The sequence below is a fragment of the Typopeltis vanoorti genome, chromosome 2 (genome assembly GCF_054136105.1).
Source record: "Typopeltis vanoorti isolate ZY-2024b chromosome 2, IOZ_Tvanoo_1.0, whole genome shotgun sequence".
Taxonomy (NCBI): domain Eukaryota; kingdom Metazoa; phylum Arthropoda; class Arachnida; order Uropygi; family Thelyphonidae; genus Typopeltis; species Typopeltis vanoorti.
In genome coordinates, this window is record NC_143550.1 from 1,858,196 (window position 1) to 1,878,609 (window position 20,414).

The window sequence follows — 20,414 nt, forward strand, 5'->3', positions numbered from 1 at the left end:
GTATTATATTGGTGGGATTAGGCTAGAAGAAATGGATCAGGCTAGCGATCTTGCAATTTTTATAGACAGTAAGTTTTCTAGCGCGATCAGTTTCTTTGGTTCAAGGACCACATAATAAAGATTGCAATACAACTCAGGTGATTATTGCAATCCTGAAACTAACTTTAACATGCACGGATAAGGAAGCCATTTTGTCTCTTGATAAGGCTTCACACTATTATGCGCAGGTCTGGTCTTCTGAATTCAGTGGTGTGTCTGATACAGAGGGGAGTGTTAAAAATGACATCAGGATGGTGAAGTACGGATTATGAAGACAGATTGAGAATTTGTAGACTGCAGACACTATCAAACAAGAGGTGATATGATTGAGACTTAGAAACTTCTAAATGGGTCGCACAGGACATCAGCTGATGGAATATTTCTTATTTATGGAGGACTGGGTTGGGAGAGGGTAGCCATGGAAGTTGAGAATGAATGAAGAGTTAGGTTTTTCACTCATACAATAGTGCATGACTGGATTGGATTGCCTTCGGAGATTGTGAGTGCAGCAGGTAGTAGAATAGAACGAATTGAAGAAAAAAAAAAGGTATAGCAGTTGGCGCTGGTGACACGTGGCTTCTCTCGATGCTCTCTAAATAATAATAAAATATATACAATAATAAAGAAGTCCTTCTCCGTTTCTTGCCACCATTGTGGTGTAACTTCCCCCCACCCCCCCCCCCCCCCACCCCCCCCCCCCCCCACCCCCCCCCCCCCCCACCCCCCCCCCCCCCCACCCCCCCCCCCCCCCACCCCCCCCCCCCCCCACCCCCCCCCCCCCCCACCCCCCCCCCCCCCCACCCCCCCCCCCCCCCACCCCCCCCCCCCCCCACCCCCCCCCCCCCCCACCCCCCCCCCCCCCCACCCCCCCCCCCCCCCACCCCCCCCCCCCCCCACCCCCCCCCCCCCCCACCCCCCCCCCCCCCCACCCCCCCCCCCCCCCACCCCCCCCCCCCCCCACCCCCCCCCCCCCCCACCCCCCCCCCCCCCCACCCCCCCCCCCCCCCACCCCCCCCCCCCCCCACCCCCCCCCCCCCCCACCCCCCCCCCCCCCCACCCCCCCCCCCCCCCACCCCCCCCCCCCCCCACCCCCCCCCCCCCCCACCCCCCCCCCCCCCCACCCCCCCCCCCCCCCACCCCCCCCCCCCCCCACCCCCCCCCCCCAAGACTTTCCTACCAAGCTTAGGAAACATAGCATGAGCAACTGTGGGAAGGAATTAAACAGAGAACGAACCAATCGGATAGTAATCTAAATTAAATATTCAACTAGGTCTCATATACTTTATATATATTTATTAATTCTGCTCAGTTATTCTGTTAGAATATAACCTGTAAAAGTAAAATACAAAAAATAACCAATCAATTTGAAAAAAAAAAATAATAATTTCACTTGTCTGAATTCCATACTCTAACAGCAATCGGAATTCGAAACCGGAAATAACACTTACCCTAAACAAAACAGCGCATAGAGCTTCCTACCGAGGATGGACACCCATGGGAAAGATTAATACAGAGAACCAAACGGATACTAAAGTAAATTAAGTAGTCCACTAGCTTTTCTGGTTATTTACAGAAATATCTATCAACTCCTATGTTTTGTGTGTTTTGTGGTGTGAATATATGTTAGCCACAGTAAGCTATAATGAAAAAGTGAAATGTTCTTTTCAGATTTGTGTTTGTGTTCTGTGAATACATGTTAATCAACAATTGGAATATTCAGAAAACCTACTGTAAAAGACTTAATGAGAAATATTCAGTGTTGGAAAATAAATTCCCAATTTACGGATGTGACTCATGTCATCCCCTTTGAAGAAAAGCGCTCGCTGGGGGATATTGCAATGACGAAACCTCACCATCTACGCTCCGTAATCTAAAGGACGAAGTAACTAGTTCAGGTTACAGTATTTACAGAAATTTCATTCTTTGTGGTTTTTATGTTTGTGTTGTGTTGTGGATATAAAATTGAACTATTTTGGAATAATCGAATTTCGAAGAGTCATCTGGAAAGCTGTAAGTACTTTTTTAACTTAAACATAACTGATCGCATGTTGTTTGGTAAGCGTAATTCTAATACTGAATAGTTTTTTTTTTTTCCATAAGAATAATCATAGGTTATATATTAGAGTATCAACATGGACACATTAGCGATTTTTTATGTCTAATGTGTATGTGTGTGTGTGTGTGTGTGTGTGTGTGTGTTTAAGGACAGGTACTTTAAGTATATAATTAATTATTCAGAAAAGATCGAAACACGAGACCCATCACGACTTTCTCTAAGAATTCCCACACTTTAACAGGAAAGAAATACCCAAAATGTATTGGAAAATTAGTACAACCATCTAGAGAAGAAAAAAAAACTGTATGTTTGTGTGACATAGAATATAGTTAAATTAAATTATCATTCCAAACTCAATAACAACAAACATTCGCGTCACGATTCCTTATCTTATCTTGATCTGGTCAGAAGTGTCCCACCAATCACGACACGATTTCTTATCCACTAATATCATCCTTTCCATTCAAAACAACAACGTCACTTATTTACAAATAACAAATGACGACATTTATTTACAAATAACAAATGACGTCACTTAACTACATCTCATAACAAACATTCACGTCACGATTCCTTATCTTATCTTGATCTTGATCTTGTCAGAAGTGAGCACCAATAACGACACGATTTCTTATCCACTAATGTCATCCTTTCCATTCAAAACAACAACGTCACTTATTTACAAATAACAAATGACGACATTTATTTACAAATAACAAATGACGTCACTTATCTACTTCTGAAAACAACACACACCCACGACACGATTCCTTATCTTATCTTGATCTTCATCTGGTCACTAGTGCACCACCAATCACAACACGAATCCTTATCTCTACCATCACCCATAATCCCATACGCGAACCAAAACACAAGAGCTGAAGCCAGTGACACACTTGCCCACACGGAAATTCCAAACATTCCACACCCATGAAGCCATGCACACAATGACGTCATCAACCAATCACGTCACGATTCCTTATCTTATCTTGATCTGGTCACTATAGCCTCCCGTACTACTAAGGCCGCTTGCATATTTGTGCTCGTGAATGACAGAAGACTTTATTTCGCAGTATTGTATGAATCAGCTGAAAATGACAAAGCCGTACATCTCACCCCCCCCTTTCATTAAACGCCGCTTTCAATGAACTCGATTTTCACGGAAAATCGAGTTCATTGAAAATTTAAAGATTTAAAACAAAAAAAAAGTCGTTGAAAGCGGCGCGTCTGCAAATAGTCTTTTTTTTTTTTTTTCCAGGTGAGCGCAAAAGTGTGTAAGATTCCTCGGGGCAGCTAAGAATTCCTTCCACAGTTTTTTTTAAAGGTTCTCATTTTCTCTCGGAAAAGACTGTGAGTGGAGTTTGCACGTCTGGCCATTGGAAGAACATTTCAGAAAGTCCGTAAGAATATCGGGAAGAAATTGAGGATTACCCCAGCAGGATGGCACACATCCTGCTGGGGTAATCCTCAATTTCTTCCCGATATTCTTACGGATTTTCTGAAGGAATGCATTTCACAGAATGGCGAATTGTATGACAGCTATACCCCTCCCTTTCCTGTCTGAACTTTTAGACCTCAAATATAAGATGAGGTTGAAAACACGTTTGCTGCTCACATGTTATTATATCTGTTCGATGTTCAAGTAACAAAATTAAAATTAGAAAAATCCAGCCACAGACGTTATTTCGAATGATGAAAGACGCGGTAGAATTTGCATGGATCGAAAACTAACTTGAGAAGTTTTATAGATATTATTTCTGGAAAATTTTCCATGTTGCCCCTCTAAATGAATATTAATTTTCATGGCTATTTTTGTTGAGGAGTACCCCTTTTTTATAATGTCGTTGGCTTTTTTGATCATTTTTTAGGACATTACTGATGTTTTAAAGACAGATGTATGAAGGAATAATAATTCGGACATACCTTTGCAGGATGTTGCTGATCTTATTCAGTGGCACCCGGTGGGTGGCGAAAAACAACATTTATATTACTGCTGAAGTATGACTGAGCGGGAAGGGGGGGTGGAAATGGGGAGACAGAGAGAGAGAGCGATGTGGGAGAATTGCGGGTAAGACAGAGGAATGAGAATTTAAAATGAGGGCGGGCTGTGAATTCTTTGGAAAGAAGGTGAAAGATAGATTTTTTGGGGGGAAAGGAGAAGGAGAGAATGTGATGAAACAAGATTAGGGGTGAGACTAACTGGGTGTATGCCGTTTCGACTGTGTGTCGTCTTCGGAGCTCGGCTTGTGGGAAAAGTGGAGGCTATGTCTTGTCGGCTTGGGATTTTTGTCTTGATGTTCTTTTCTATTGGTCGGAGTCGTGACTAATTTTGCAGCTTCCAATTCTCTGAGATTATGAAGGGCCGGTGAACGTTTATCGAGTTTTTGTCACATTTTATCGCTATTGTTGCCGATATTCTAAGCATCGTTTCGTTTTCCTGTATGCCGACTATAATGGCCTTGTCGATTTGCGGGATGTTTCTGTTGAAGGGCGTGAGCCTATTTCTGTTTTTCCTGTATTTTGCTTTTCTTTTGGTTTCTTGTTGCTTCGATGTTCTGGGATTGGCATGTTGCGGTCACGGAAATGTTCTTGTAGTCTTGCTCATCAAGAGCTGATTGCGGAACCTGTGTAGGCGACATCACAGTCTTTTTGGCAAGAAAATTTGTATACACATTGTGGTGTTCTCGTATTTCTTTGTATGTGTGAGATTTTGTAGGTTTTAGGAGTGTTGCCAATTTTTGGTTCGTGGTGAACACTAATTTATTAGGCTTTGCATGTGTTCTGGATGTATGGCAGTTTAATGATGTTTGTGTTGGGCAGTCTGCTTTGGTTATTGGATGGATTGTTTTGACCAGTAGCGCACTCAGGATTTAATCTTGGGGGAGGGGGGGGGGAGCTGAGTAAACGATTTGAGAATACACACTACGCATCGCAAACGACCTATGACTGAGCATCTGCAATGATCGCTAATTCATAAATAGTATAGAAATAGAAGACACGACACAACATAGATTTTAAAAAAATTAATTTTATTAATTAGGAAAAGATTTTTGGAAAACTTTCTAGTGTTTTTTTTTTCCTTTTTTCTTTGGGGAGGCCAGGGCCCTTTGGCTCTCCTGTGGGTGACTTTGTTGTGTGGGTGACTTTGACTGGTTCTCGCATTTTGGTTGGCGTAATTTATTAGCTGTGCTGGGTAATTTCGGTTTCTAAAAATCTGTGTTAATTTCTTTATTTCTATGTTGAGATAATTATGGGTAGTCGAAAAGGCGTTTATAAATTGTGCTAGAATGACCCCGATTTTTTTTATAGATTTTTTTTTTTTTTTGAGTAAAATAAATACTGAATAAACAAAGCGAAAGCTGTTGGGGAAAAATAAAGTTGTGCTGCTTCAATTCAGCTCGTTCTAAATTTATTTCCTCGTAAGGGATGGGTTTCTTTTTCGTTTATGGAAGAATAAACATCAATTGTGCGTAACTTCTGCTGCGAAGCTGCGATCCCTCCGTACTCATCCCCCAAATATGAAGCAGCCCCCAAGGTAGCTGCAAGGTCATCGGTGCGTCGAAGGATGAACCGTCGAGGTAAGGAGAAACCAATTACGAGTCGCCTGGAGTTCTCCGTGGCTATTTCCTGTTTGGTCGAGGTGGTGGCTGCGAAAACATCCCTCTGCTCGCTAATTATAGCATTCGTGCCTCCGGATAACAAGCGGCGGGATCGCTATTGTGGGAAATGATGACGTCAGTAGGACGCTGTGGGAATCGCCAGTCCCAGTACGGAAACAAAGTTTCTTCTCGGAAGAAACGCCCTCGAGTGAGCACTTGACGGGGACGACGAAGGGTTCCGATAGCTCGTGATTAGCATCGAAATAACTTGCTTCGTCTTTATTTCTAATTAGCGCTGCAATTTAAAAAAAGTGGTATAGTTCGCCCACAGATTAGAGATCCCTCGACACTTCTGCGCATGTCAGAAAAAGGAGAATCCATTCCGATAATAGGGTAATCGATCTGTCTTCTGGGATGTGTTGGTTTATTATTACAGGTCGGAAAATTTAGCTTTTCTTTTACGAACGTTTTTAAAGTGTAACTATTTTGCTTGTGTAACAGTTGGAAAAATGTACGTAGATTATTAACAAAATTAAAAAAGGTATAGCATAAAACAAAAATTTAACTAAGTTTATTTTAAAGAAAGTTTTCTATAAAATAAAAATAATTATAAAAATAATTAAATTAGATATTGAACAATAAGTTCATTTGAAATTATTTCAAATGAACTTAGATATTCTAAACTTACAGTTGAGAGAACTGAGACACTTTAATGTCCTACACCGATTAATTATTTACGACTTGTTGTGACTCTTAACAAACCCATGCAAAAAGAGGTTGGGAAAAAATGCCATTATCAAATCCTTTTAATCTTCATAGTCATCTGAATCGGTGTCCGAATCGCCATCACTTTCACTTAAACTGATCACCAAAGGTTCGCATAATTCTTCGATAATTCCGTCTCTGTCCCAATACACATTTTCCAATGAGGTGACATGAGAGCAATATTTTCCCCACTTTTGAACTGTAATACTTTCAATCGCCTGTTCTGAAAGCTTAAAAAGTTTCGACATGTCAAAATCCCCAGTTATGTTGTGATGGCGAATGAAACTTTTCACTTCTGCCCAAACATACTCAATAGCATTAATATCGCAATGATATGGTGGTAGCCTCAAAGCTGGAAATCCATGCTCTTTGAGCATCGTCTCGAATTTAACTAGTTTAGTTGTGGGCGAGTTTCTTTTGACCAAATTAAGCAATTCAATTTTTCGCATATCTGGGGGATGAGAAATGTTATTTGCAGAGAGCCAATCCCTAAGAACTTGCTTCTCATCAGACCAATTTGGAACTTTGTTTAATCGAATAGAGTGATATGAAGCGTTATCAATTATAACAACAGCATTTTTAGGAAAGTTTGGAATCAGTTTTTCTTCTGCCCAATTTTCGAAGATCGTAGAAGTCATTTGCCCATGGTAATTGGCTTTGTATAGTAAGTTTGAATTCGGTAAAAAACCTTTTTACCGAATTCAAATTTGAATGATTTTGAATGAACCAATTTCTCCACCCGCACACAAAATTATTATGCGCCGCGAGGCATTTCCAGTTTGTAGCACTCCACATTCTTCTGTAGACTGCCAACATTTTCCATAAGTTAAATTACTATCAATCCAAGTTTCATCTAGATACACAATCGGTCTTTTCTCCTCCCTGAAACGTCTTATTGCTCTCAAATACTGCGTTCTAGATAAAACAATGTCACTTCGCTCCACAATAAGTTTCCTTTTATTCTGGGACTTTTTAAAACAAAATCCGATTTCGTGAAGTATTTTCCTTAAAGTTTCTCTTTTCCAAGGAAAATTAATTTTTTCTTTAAGCACAGGAATCAATTTCGGAACAGTTGGCACTCTTTTCTCGACCACGTAAAATTCGTGAATAGTTCTTCTTATAACGTCTACATCAAAATCATTCAAAGATACGGTTTCGATGGTTTTCTTTCTCTGGTGCTTTTTTTTAGGAGATTTAAATTTTGGCTTACCTTCACCTTTTGATTCCCTACGAATTCTTTTAACAGTCGACCCCGATACGCCCGCAATTGCACTTGCACGTTTTATGACTTGAGAAAGGGGAACAAGGAGACGATTCTTTTTCGCAGAATGTCAGCACATTATTCAATATTCTTTTGCAAGAGCTACTGAAACGTATAACAACAGAACTTGTTGACTGTACTGGATCCATCATACAAATTAATAGTAAAAAAAAAAAAATAAATAATGCAAAAACGCGACAACAAAAATCAAGCTAGTACTAGTACAGCGACAGACAAGAAAGCACGTGATTTCGCATGTTGGCGACCAATTCATACATCCTTCATTTCTTTCTTCCCTTGAGCATGAATCGACTATTCTTGGCAAAATGCCAAGGATAGACCTACAAACGGTGGGCGAATATTGCAGACAATAAATGAAGACGATAACATTTCACTCTAAGAAATAAAGAAAAACAAATCAGAAATTAAAGGAAGAAAACCTGCACGTGAGGAGTCTGAATCCGTTTGAAAATGTTAAAGAAATTATTTCTTTAACATTTTCAGAAATATTTTCCAGAAATTATTATTTCTGGGAAATTCCTCTGTTACTCCTCTAAGTAAATATTATTTTCATGCCTATTTTTGTTAAGAGTGCCCCTTTTATAATGCCATTGGCTTTCTACTCAAATTTTAGGGCGTTGCTGATGCTTTATGTAGACCGGTATATGAAGAATACATAGGAGGAATAATTCGGACATACCTTTTGTGGGGTGTTGCTGGCTGTCTCTTATTCAGCGGCATCCCGGCGTATGGCGATGCACATTCATTGTTGAAGGAAAGAAGTATGACTGAACGGAAGGGGGAGTTGGAAAAGTGGGGTTTGAGAGATGTGGGAGAATTATTAGTGAGGCAAGAAGTATGCGAACCTTTTAGAAAAACCCGGTTTTTTTATATTTTTTAAAATTATTAAGGGTGAGCAAAGAATACTTTGGGATGGGGTGAACATAGAAATTTTAGGGGAAGGAGAATGATATTATGGGATAAGATCAGGGGTGGGAGAACGGGGTGTGAGCTGTTTTGGCAGTGCGTCGTCTTCGGAGCTCGTGGGGGAAGTGGAGGCTATGTCATGCCGGCTTGGTGTTTCTGTCTTTGGTAAGGCTCTAAATAGAAGGCACGCCAACGGGTCGCCATATTGTCCCCAGATCGCATTCGTTTCAGCTCCTGATCCTTTCTTTTAAATTTAAAAGTTTATTTCATAAGCATCCATTTTTCGTGGAATTCGTAAAGAAAAGACTTGAACAATTTAAAACAACCTCTACGCTAAGAAATACACTTTTAAAGAAAAAAGAATGAATCAGGAGTTCAAACGAATGCGATTCTGGGGACAATATGCGACCAGTCGGCGTACCTTCTCTATACAGCCTTAGTCTTTGGTGTATCCGTGTTGTATTCTATCGGTCGGAGTCGTGACCTAATTGTTATGTTGTGGAGCCTCCAACTCTCTGAGATTATGTAGGGTCGGTGGACGTTTATTGAGTTTTGGCCACATTTTATGGCTATCGTTTCCGATATTCTAAGCATTATTTCGCTTTCCTCTTTGTCTACTATTACGGCTTTGACGATTTGCGGGGTATGCTTCTGTTCCAGAGCGTGGACTGCTATTTCTATAAATTATATATTTAGTTTAATCCTTCATCCAAGTGTAAGCAAACAAAGTTTGCGCGTGAAGTATCTTCAGGACTGCTATTTCTGTTTTTGTTGTATTTTGTTTTTCTTTTGGTTATTACGTTTTTTATTATTGCTCCAATGTTCTGGGATTACTATGTTGCAGTCCTCAAGTGTTCTTGTAGTCTTGCCCATAAAGATCTGATAGCAGAACCTGTGTAGACATCACCATCTGCACAGGTTCTACTAATTTGAGTAAAAAGCCATTATAAAAAAGGGTAAATAGCTATAAAAATAATAATATTACAGAAATATTTTTCGATGTCTTCGAAGCCACGGAGGGAGGGAGGGAGGGAGGTGGGTTTTCCTTCCTCAAATCAGACAGACTGGCGAAAAGAACACGCGCATCAGTTTACCGATTGCAACCTTGTGCAGGTGGAATTCGCGCTCAAAGAGGTTTCTTTTCCATTCCTTTCACGGTGCAAACAGCGAGGACGCGATTCGCACTCTAACCTAACCGTCTCTAACCATTCAAAACGGTCTGAGAGCAGGGAACGCCATTCTGTGACCTTTTTGATTGGGAAGTGGCCAACCATCTCATCTTGCTCATAATCTCGGTTCCCATTCTCAGACGTGTGTGTGTGTGTGTGTGTGTGTGTGTGTGTGTGTGTGTGTGTGTGTGTGTGTGTGTGTGTGTGTTGATAAGAGGAAAGGAGTCTGCGACAACAGTCATCGTTATTTATTGCACGTTTATACACACAGCATAACAGATGAAAATATTTGAGCTACAATCAATGTTCCCTGACACTGCCCTTAATCGACTGCAGTTAGGAAGAAATAAAATCTACATCGTTGGCACCAAACGACTGCAGCGCGTGAAGAACAAAGACATTTCTTTGTGTTTGGTCTTTTACATGATTATTTACATTTGATTGAGACCAAACCTCGAATTCAATTTAAAATCGAAGTACTTTACTATGTTAGTGAATTGCATAAAAAAAGTGTTAACTCTGAAGAACTCATGAGGGACTCCTGGACCACCAGGTCACGGGGATCTCGAAGTTGAGCGAGTCGGCGCTACCTGAAAAATTACCTGATTTCGACGACCGGTATGTTCAGATGAAAGCCTTTGGCAGCTTCCAACCGCATGCAGGTTCGTGGCATGACACGTACACACACACACACACACACACACACACACACACGCGCGCGCGCGCGCAATGCAAGTGATGCCACTCGCAACCGCCTCTTCATCCGCAGGAAGACAGGAGGAATCCATTTGAACTCAACTGAACTTCCTGACGAGAAATAAAAGAGTGCGGGATCGAAGACCACTTCACACATCTCGGGAAGACTTCATTGCAGCGGACGTCCGTCAGATGCAGGAAACGAGGAAAGGCAGAACTGATTCGCCTCCAGACCGAATTCCTTCCGGGTGGAGAAGGGGTGCGTGGCAGTAGCAGAAAAAAAAAAAAAAAAAAAAAAACTGAAATAAACATCGACTTCAGCGAAATAAAATGAAAAAGGAAACACTTCCAAGTGTCGCGAGTCGACGAATATCGAGGGTTGACTCAACGACTTGGGCGACCTTTCTCGTACAGCTTATTACAGAAATACAGTTTGTTAAGGGTAGGGGGGGGTCTTCCTCTCTCTCTCAGATGATAGGGACAGGCCTTGCCGGGGATACGACCAGAACTTTGCTATGCTAAGCGAAAGGGGGAGGGTTGGGAAAGAGAAAGAAAGAGAGAGATTGGATGCTCGTAGCAATTTTCAAATGATTGCAGCGCGAATAAAGGAAGCAAACTGAAAAGAATTTATGTTCATTGATTTGACACAAGAAGAATAATGCCGAAACGATTTTACGGCACCTCATCTTTTTTTTTTTTTGGCTTTCGTTCATTTTTTGTTAAAAGCACAAAAGTTACAGCGAGAAGGAAAAAATAAAAGAAGAAAAAAGGATTCGGGGTTTCCTACAGAAGTTGTTTCAAACAACTTCGTGTCATCTGAAAATAGTGTTTGCACGCGCGTCATCCGCACACGCATAAGCGCAAAGTGCGTGAAAGAAAAAAAAAAAAAAAAAAAAAAAAGCTAAAAATTGCCGGCCGGTCACGGAGGACACCATGAAAGCGGTTAATTAGAATCGGCAAAGCGGTGCGAATTGAACCAGAAAAGCAGCGGCGCATGCACAACGCTTTCGAAATGAACATGCCAAAGCACCCCCTGCGAAGAGGCAGGGCGGAGAAAAGGGGACGAGAAGGAAACACGTTTGGCAGTTATCGGGGCAGAAATGTTTGCAAACACCGCAGAATATCATCGGACTGCGACTCTTCAATAAAATCCTATTCGGATTAACAAGATCGGAAATTATTGGGACGAATCATTAAAAAAAAAAAAAAAAAGAAAGAAAGAAAGAAAAAGCCCCAAACCCTAGTTAATGAGACCGCACAGCACGTGGAGGTCGGAGTGTCGGGGGTCTCTTTCCACTCAATTTAAGGCACGAGTTTTGCTTCCAAACGATGCGGTGAAAACAACGAGAACCAAACGAGCATTTCCGACAGCCCTTGCAAATGTCTTTCTCTCCGTGGTGCTCCACATTGTTCGTCGTAACTGGTTAGTAAGCATCGCTCTGCTGCTCAAAAAACTCATCAAGAAATTCCAAAGCGTTTGTACTGTTCAGCACAACACGGTGTTTCTCGCAGATGGCACGAGGGGGGGGGGGGACAACAGGGTTCCTTTTTTTTTTTTTTTTTTTATCACCGAGTGGTTGCTTGAAGGTAATCAGGAACCGGGTCTGGCACACGCCCGCGTGCACTCATCGCAAGGACGAGTCTAAGTGTCCTCCCTCAGCACCCACACGTTTTCCTCGCTCGACACCGAGCTGTGGGACGAAGCGGACAGTCTGGACACGGAGGAGCGGAGGTTCATCCAGCTAACGTCTTCCTTCTTCTCTTCGGCCCTCTGCAGCGACATCTTGCGGCTGTGTGAAATCAGAGGGGATTGCGAAATCAAACTGGTGCGCGACCCCTCGAAGTTCGGACACGAAGTTATTCGGGCACCATCGTGGCGAATGGGGCGGGGGTTCTCCGACGGTTGAGGCGACGCTCGGTCTTCCACTCGAATGTCGACGGCGTCCACGTTCAGCTCCAGGCTGGTGTTGTTCAGCACTCGGGACGTTTTTTTGCAAGTGATCGGTAGTACCGGGCGCCTCCGGCAGGTGTCGACGCGGTTGGCGCCGGAAAGCGTGCAGTTCATAGACGAACCGTTCCAGTTGCATTGACTTCGCGTCGGACTTTGACTTTCTTCGTCTATCGAAGCGATGAGCCTTCTGCTCGTCCCGCCAGTGGACTTGGTGCAAAACTTGAACTTCTCCGTGCCCGGGAGACGAGGCTGCTTCATGGATCTTCTCGCAAAGTGGTTCTCCCCTTCGGTCAGCGCAGGAAAGGTCTGAAAAGGAAATGCGATTAAAGAGAGTGACGACACTTGAGGTGGAACATCAAAAAATAATAAGAAGAAGAAAAGGAAGCGAGTTCCTCCGTGCAAGAGAAACTTCGTTTCTTGATGCCGAATATTATTTGCAACTCCCCGTCACAATCTGCTCGTGTGCCGAACATTTCGTACTGATGTGTAATGAAATATAGCGTATGACGATGCGACCATCTCATAAAGATTTTTTTTTTTTTTTTTGGCTGCACTAGCAGACTTGTAGGTGCTTCACACCTCGGACTGCGCGAAAGACGGCAAACGCACGTTACAAGCAAAGAAATAAATAAGAAGTTTCATTGCACACTGAACACACCGTCCGTCTGTAAGTTCAAATTTCTTTCATTTTGAAGTTTCCAAACACTGGAAACGGAGAGAGCTTCCGTTGCTCATCTCGTATGCAGGAATATCAGAAAAGCGATGCGATCCTTCTCCCGACTTAGTTGAGGATCGCGTGCAGACGTGCTTATCGCATCGAGATTTCCAACTGGAAATAAAACAAAGTTCTTCGCTTTTAGTTCGAAAATGAATGCAGAGTCGCTTTCTCTGCCACGCCACTGGGAAAGCGAGCGGATCCGTGCCGAATTGAAGGCTGAAGAACGAGACAGATGGGGAGATCTGAACTCGTTCTTACACAAGAGAGAATCTGGGAAAGAGAAAGTTTTAACGCCGGACTCCGAAGTGCGTTATACTCGACATTCTTCTTTCGATCCCTTGCTTACTTACGCTTCGGTTAAGCATTCAAACAAGAGCATAATTTCTCTCAAGTACCACGTTGAGGGTTTCTATGCGGAAAAACTTTCTTCAACTGTGTCATCTCATCCACACTCTTGAAGAATAAGATGACGCTGGTTTTTGTTTGCATACGGAAAGCACGTGACTTCTGCATTGATTTAACTCGGTATATTTTCTCGGGCTTTTCTGCCACTCACGGGATTTCAACAGAGGTCGAAACCAGTCTGGGCAGTGATCCCACCCATAATGCAATAAACGCGAAGTCAGCAGCCCTATTCACGAAGAAGCCACTTTATGCTCACGCTCGGGCACGCGATCGATTCGGACAAGAATGGAATTGCTCTCAACCAGAAAATGTTGGCGAGGACCGAAGGAACAGAAACTGGCCGCGGAACCAAAGCGATTCCACTTATTCAACGTCCTCGGGACCTACCGAGTGGGAAGCGTGCCCGCTCTCTTCGAATTCGAACACCTTTCGGTTCGAATCCCGCCTTAGATTTGCGAATGTCTTCAGGCAGCAGATAATTTCGTGACTGGGCGCGAGACCTCACCTCTGCTTATTGGAGGCCTGAAGTGGCTTCGCAAGCCATCTGTTGTTCATCGGCGCCACTGTCGTCCCGAATGGCGTTTTTTTTAAATTATTATTATTATTATTATTACCGATTTTATTCATAAGCTTCCTATAATAGTACAAAATGTTGAACGATCATAAGTGTAAGCTAAGAGCAATAGCTCGTCCAGGTTACGATTTGCATAAAGTCACAAAAATGTATGTAATGCATTTTCATTATATACATATATGTGCATTCATATAATATACATATTACATATTATTATAATATAATTACGTAATAAAATCGCAGATAAAACAAAATTTCATCATACAGAGAAAGTTGCATAACAATTAATTAGGAACAAAATAAAACAAAGCAGTTAAATGGCATTTAAACTTTACGTTTTACATAAGACTGAATCTTTGAATACAAATATGCTAAAATCCAACAATTTATACAATTATTTTGAACAGAGCTTCCTCATTTCTGTGGAAAAATAAATACTCTTTGATTGGAGTTTTGTATTTGTTTGGGGTTAGTTTCATTTCTTATTGTTAAAGGAAGTGTGTTGAATACTTTTGACGCTAAGTAAGTATAAGGTTTGTGTGTTGCTTCTTTATTTGCTTCCGGAACTAAATATTTTAGGCCCTTACGTCTACTAAGGAAAGTATCTTGTTTGATATTTACGTATTCGTTGTCGCTTTTTATGAATAATAGTACCTTATAGACGTATAAATATCTAAGGGGTAGTACGTTTAGTAGGGTGTATTTACTACACATTGCAGTATCCTTATATTTGTTCCTAGTTAAGATTTTAATTACTTTATTCTGAGTCGAGACTAAAGGTTTCGGAGTAGTGCGATGGATTCCTCCCCCACTTAATATACCATATTGTAGTGTGCTTTGAATCCAAGCAGAATATAATATTTTTAGCATATTTAAATTTAAGAATCTTTTTAGGTAGTAAAGTCTGTTTAACATAATCCTTACTTTATTTACGACATCGGTGATATGCGTTTCCAGCTTAAATTACGATCAATTTTTAATCCCAAGTAAGTTTCTACACTGACGTTTTCTATTTTCCCGCAGTTGCAGTTTGAATTTGTCCTGCAATTCCAATCGTGCAAAATTAATTGTGCAGTGAAGTTCATTTTGCCAGTTGTATTTCGCAAGTTAAAATTTACATATTTAGTTTTGGAGACATTCAGACTGAGTTTGTTTGACTGGAACCAAACGGTTAAAGATCAGCATTCACGATGGTTTTCATTTGTTCGGCTGCATCTGTAGAGAAAATGAGTACTGTATCATCTGCAAAAGTATTTATTTTACTAATTTAATATTTTACCGGCGAACATGTTAATAGAAAGGGGGATGGTAAATCCCTTTATGTTTTAATAGCCGGGTACGAAACTCGGATCGAAATCCATCGTAATCCATAGAGTTTCATGCCGAAAAAACTATCGGCAGGCCCAAGTATAAATGATCACTTGGATAGTACAACACCAGGGCAACTCCATGCAAAGGTGGAGCAAGCTCCCTCACTAACTTTAATATTCCTTCGTAATGTAAAACCCAGCTCCTAAGAGATGTAGATATTCTCATGCACTCTTCTCATAATGTAAAACAATATATCTACATCTCTTAGGAGCTGGCTTTTACATTATGAAAGAATATTAAAGTTAGTGAGGGAGCTTGCTCCACCTTTGCATGGAGTTGCCCTGGTGTTGTACTATCCAAGTGATCATTTATACTTGGGCCTGCCGATAGTTTTTTCGGCATGAAACTCTATGGATTACGATGGATTTCGATCCGAGTTTCGTACCCGGCTATTAAAACATAAAGGGATTTACCATCCCCCTTTCTATTATTTATTTTACTGTTTAATTTAAGATTGCAGAAGTTATTGATATAAATATTAAATAAAATATTTAATATTTGTATCAAACTGAAAGTCGCTTAAAATGCCACCGAAAAAAAAAAAAAACTGCGCCTAGGTCGAAGAATTATGAGCAAATGGGTGTTGTTAGCAGTATCGGAAAAGAACTGGATTCGCTTGTTTACACACAAATAAACTTGAAACAAACATGCATGAAAATGAAAGTATGAAAAAATGAAGATAAATGAAAACGTTTCACTGCGCATTTTAGGAAAAGAAAAAGCAACTCACCGCAGTGGTTGTGTGGTCCATGATGTCGCCATTCAGTGAGGAGCAGACGCAGGACATGGCACACCGCGCCCTTCTTCTCCGGCGTCGGAGCCTGTGGAAAGAAAACACATTGTCAATCACAAAGCACGACTTGTCCATTTTCTCGCCCTCCCTCTTTGTGACCCCTGTGGACATCGCCGCTGCCGAGACGCCCCAACTGTCTGCTCTTTGTGCGAAGGCTGCCCAAGTCGCTGCGACGACCTTTCCTTCTTGATTGACAACTCGTGGCAGATCACGGTGCGTGCATCTTTCGCGCGCGCGCGCGCGCGCGCGTGTGTGTGTGTGTGTGTGTGTGTGTGTGTGTGTGTGTGTGTGTGCGTGCGCAGTTCTTCGCCGGGGTGTTAGTGAAAGTACGGATTAGCACGCCGCACTGCTCCGCTCGGAAAATCCCCTTCGAAGGAGGAGGAAGAGCCAATTCAGGTCGTAATGAGATGGATGTGGATCAACTTCCGATGCATTCCCGAATCCCGAATATTTCGGAAGCTGCTTTTACGCTAAACCCCTTCTGCGTTTAATAGATGAAGCTTGCGTGAACGCATTCGACAAAGAAACGCGAGCGTCTCGGACGATTTCAATTATTGAAGTCCATTAATTTCAATGCAGAACCGATTGCATTCAATCCATTCACAAAACAGGAAACCCGAACTAAAACGCGCCTCAGCGATGTCGCTTGTTTTGAGAAGTGACGTGGGGGAAGGGGATCCAACAAAACACAATTTCCACGTGGATCCCTCCCAAAAAGGCTCAATCAGTATCGTACACATTTAGGACTTGGCTGCGGCGTTAGGGTAAGATAATCGGAAACCCCAAAGAAATACTTTTAAGCCGCTTTAGGCCTCCAGTAAGGGGGGGGGGAGTCTCGCAGGGTTGATGAAATTTGTCGCCCAACTAAACGCATTCGAACCCGCGGATGGAAAGCGAGCGATAAATGAATTTCAATCTCGGAATTCCATCTCAGTCAGAACAATTTTCAGCAGAAGTGCATGTCCGGAGGGGCGGATCCAGAATGTACAAACTTTCCTCCCTTCTCGGAAGCAAAATTCAAACATTGAAAATAAAATCCCGTACGAGATCGCTAACTCGCCTTCACTTGAAAAGTCCTTCGCGCATTCGACTCGGGTCTCTTAGCGGCCGCAGGGCATTGGTGTAGCCGACCGAGCTAAGAAGGCTTCCTCTTTGGGACGCCTGCATTCGCTCTGATTCAGTTCATGACGTCAACATTTTCTGCTTCTACTAATAAAACAAGAAAGTCCCGAGAAATATTTCTAAATCGCTGCTCCTAAAACTGAAGTCCGGATCTAGCGGAAATCCCCAAGTACAAGAAGAGCGTTCGTCTGCTAGAGACAGTCCTGTCACGTGTCATCCCCATCCAGGAGGTTGACTGGCACGACCTGAGATCGAAAATGTGCAGACGGTGAGACTCCGATCTCTTCCGCCTCGCAGTTGGCATTCCGTGTCTTCAGAATTGCGTGTCCCGGTCTGCCTATTTTGAGGCACGAAATCCCTCCACCTCAGTATGAGACCGGAAATTCACAATTCGATTGAAAACACTGATGGAGGTGCCTCGCGTCAGACACGGGATTCGAACCTTGTTCTTTCCGACCAAAGGGCTCGTCTGTACCAGCTCAGCTACGGAGGATCTCTAGAGACGGTGCGAATAAGTCGTTAGTTGTATTGGAATCGGGGCAGAAGCCTGTCGGTTGTAAGCAAGACGTTTTCGTGATGCAACCTTCGAACGAACCGAACGACAATAAAACCGAGATTTCTTATTATCTTATTTATTTTTTTATTTTTGTTTTTGCAAGGGGGCAAACAGACGCAGCAGGAAAAGGAAATCTCGCAAGCCGCGACGAAACGCATTTTTCTCATCCAAAATTCAGCGACCATCTGGGAAATCACTTCAGCGACGCACTGATAAAATCTACAGTTTTAACGGAAAGGAGACTTCTCTCCGGCTGCCGTGATTATCCAATCCATTCTCGTCGCATACGAATCGAAACGTTTTTTGCACGAAGCGCTCATTTTGAGCCAATAAATTCCTCCCCTTCTTCCCGTTCTGTTTGAGGACGGCTTTGCCTTCGTTTGAGCAAATAAACGTTTAAAGGGATTCTTCACACGTGAACCAGGCGGGGGAGTTCACTGAATGCATCTGTTCCGCGAAGTACCGCACCGATAACCCACTCACGGTACTTGCGTGCAACACCTTTACAAGCTTTCGTGGACAGAATTCGGTTTAATATCGTGCGGCAACACCGATTTGCGAAATGCAAAGCTCGCATTTTAGTTTGCATCAAGAAAAGAAGAAAAAAATTCTCGGTGAGAATCAACGCAGGTGCAGTTAAAACGACTGTGAATGACGAAGGTCGCGATGCGACCTTTTTGGATGTCGCATCCTTGTTGGATGCGACATTTCTGCGAATTTCTGCACTCGGTCGAAAAGGAAACCGACGGGGTTAGTTTCGAAACCTTCGAGCCCCACGCGGAAACAGAAACGCAGCTGAACGAGATTTTAATGAAGCGAGAAAAGTAAAAAAAAAAAAAAAAAATTAAATAAATAAATAAAGCGTTCAATCGAGTGAAGCAAACTCGAAAAAACATGTAATCGTCTTACCCACCGAGATGAGAGCAGCGTATGCCCGTAATAACGACGACGGTGCGGGGTCGAAAGCTAAAGTGCTGCGTGGAAGGGATTTCGACAGATGCAGCGGGATTCTCGGCATGAATCAGCCTCGTTATCTGTTTTCCCACGCGATTGCGTTCGTCAGGAGACACTTTTAGCGATGCTTTTGCGTGCATTTTTGTGGCTGATAACGCGATGCGATACGGTATCACGGAAAGTCCGCCGTCAGCTTGAAACAGTCACACTCTCGTGTTCCCACCCTGAATGCACGAGGGAGGAGTCACCACTAGCTGTTTGCGAACAACACAAAACACCGTTAATCGCTCCGTTGCAACTCTGTTCAGTGTTCTTCCGCAATAAGCATCGGACTGATTCGAACGGGATACTCTGCAATGAAAACACGGCGCGTTTCATCAAGACCTCGACGGCTGGAAGTGTCCCCACTTCTCCCCTCTCTGAAGAGCTTCTTTAGAAGCAGCAACAAATCAAACGGAAATACAGTACGGAATTTCACATGGAACGCAGTCTCTCCATCCTCAGGTCACTGGAAACTGGCGTTCTTTCCTCGGGAAGGCGCAGTTTCTAAGCCAAGGGTTACTTCCATCTGTGATCTTACTGCACTAGACAGCGGAGGGAAGACGTTTACATCCACTCGAGCATTTGGGGCTAAAAGATTTGAAATAATGTTAATAAATCTGCACTGGCACCGTGTGTGTGTGTGTGTGTGTGTGTGTGTGTGTGTGTGTGTGTGTGTGTGTGTGTGTGTGTGTGTGTGCGCGCGCGCGCGCATTACAACCTGGCGAGTCGCTTCTATTTCTGTTTCAACGGAATCCCTTGATGGCAAATTTATGGAAATGATCGGAAGTTTATTTTTCACTTGGTTAGACTGTAATAAAATTAGTTTAATCCTTTATCCAAGTGTGAGCAAACAAAGTTTGCGCCTGAAAATATCTTCAGGACTGGGGTAAGGTAGCACAACACCGGGCAACTCGTAGCAAAGGTGGAGCAAGATACCAAAACGCCTATCTCAGTATCTCCCATAATGCAAAGCACATCGCCTTGCGGACATGTATACTGCTATGCATTAAGGGAAGGGCCACTACTCACTACCCGTCTCCATTGCTTCTGGCTTAGTAACACCACTTTGGGTCTGCCTCCCACTGACGAGACCTCAATAAAGGTCGAAACCGGTCTGGGTAGTGGCCCTTCCCTTAATGCATGTCTTCAAGGAGATGTACTTTGCATTGTGGGAGATCCTGAGACAAGCAGTGATGAGAGCTTGGTCCACGTTTGCTGCGAGTTGCCAAGGGATGTACCAGCTTACCTCAGTCCTGAAGATATATTTTCAGGGAAGCAAACTTTGTTTGCTTACACTTGGACAAAGGATTAAACTAAATTTATTATATGGAAATGATTCTTATTTGTTTCCATTCCAAGAAGTTTGTTGGCGTGTTTGCCTGCGACTCAAAGAAGGTGACGTATTCAATGAATGCG

At 42.7% G+C, this 20,414-nt stretch overlaps 1 protein-coding gene across 1 annotated transcript in view; it reads right to left on the reverse strand.

Annotated features, from left to right (window-relative positions):
* Positions 1 to 10,047: 10,047 nt before the first annotated feature.
* Positions 10,048 to 20,414, reverse strand: part of LOC150108778 (uncharacterized) — a 43,597-nt gene continuing 33,230 nt past the window's right edge. Inside the window, exons 2-3 of the mRNA XM_090403200.1 lie at positions 16,262 to 16,352; positions 10,048 to 12,769 (exon numbers count right to left, since the gene is read on the reverse strand). Coding sequence (XP_090259326.1) covers positions 12,255 to 12,599 — 345 coding nt within the window. The 5' untranslated portion in view covers positions 12,600 to 12,769; positions 16,262 to 16,352 and the 3' untranslated portion in view covers positions 10,048 to 12,254. The remainder of the gene's footprint in view (positions 12,770 to 16,261; positions 16,353 to 20,414) is intronic.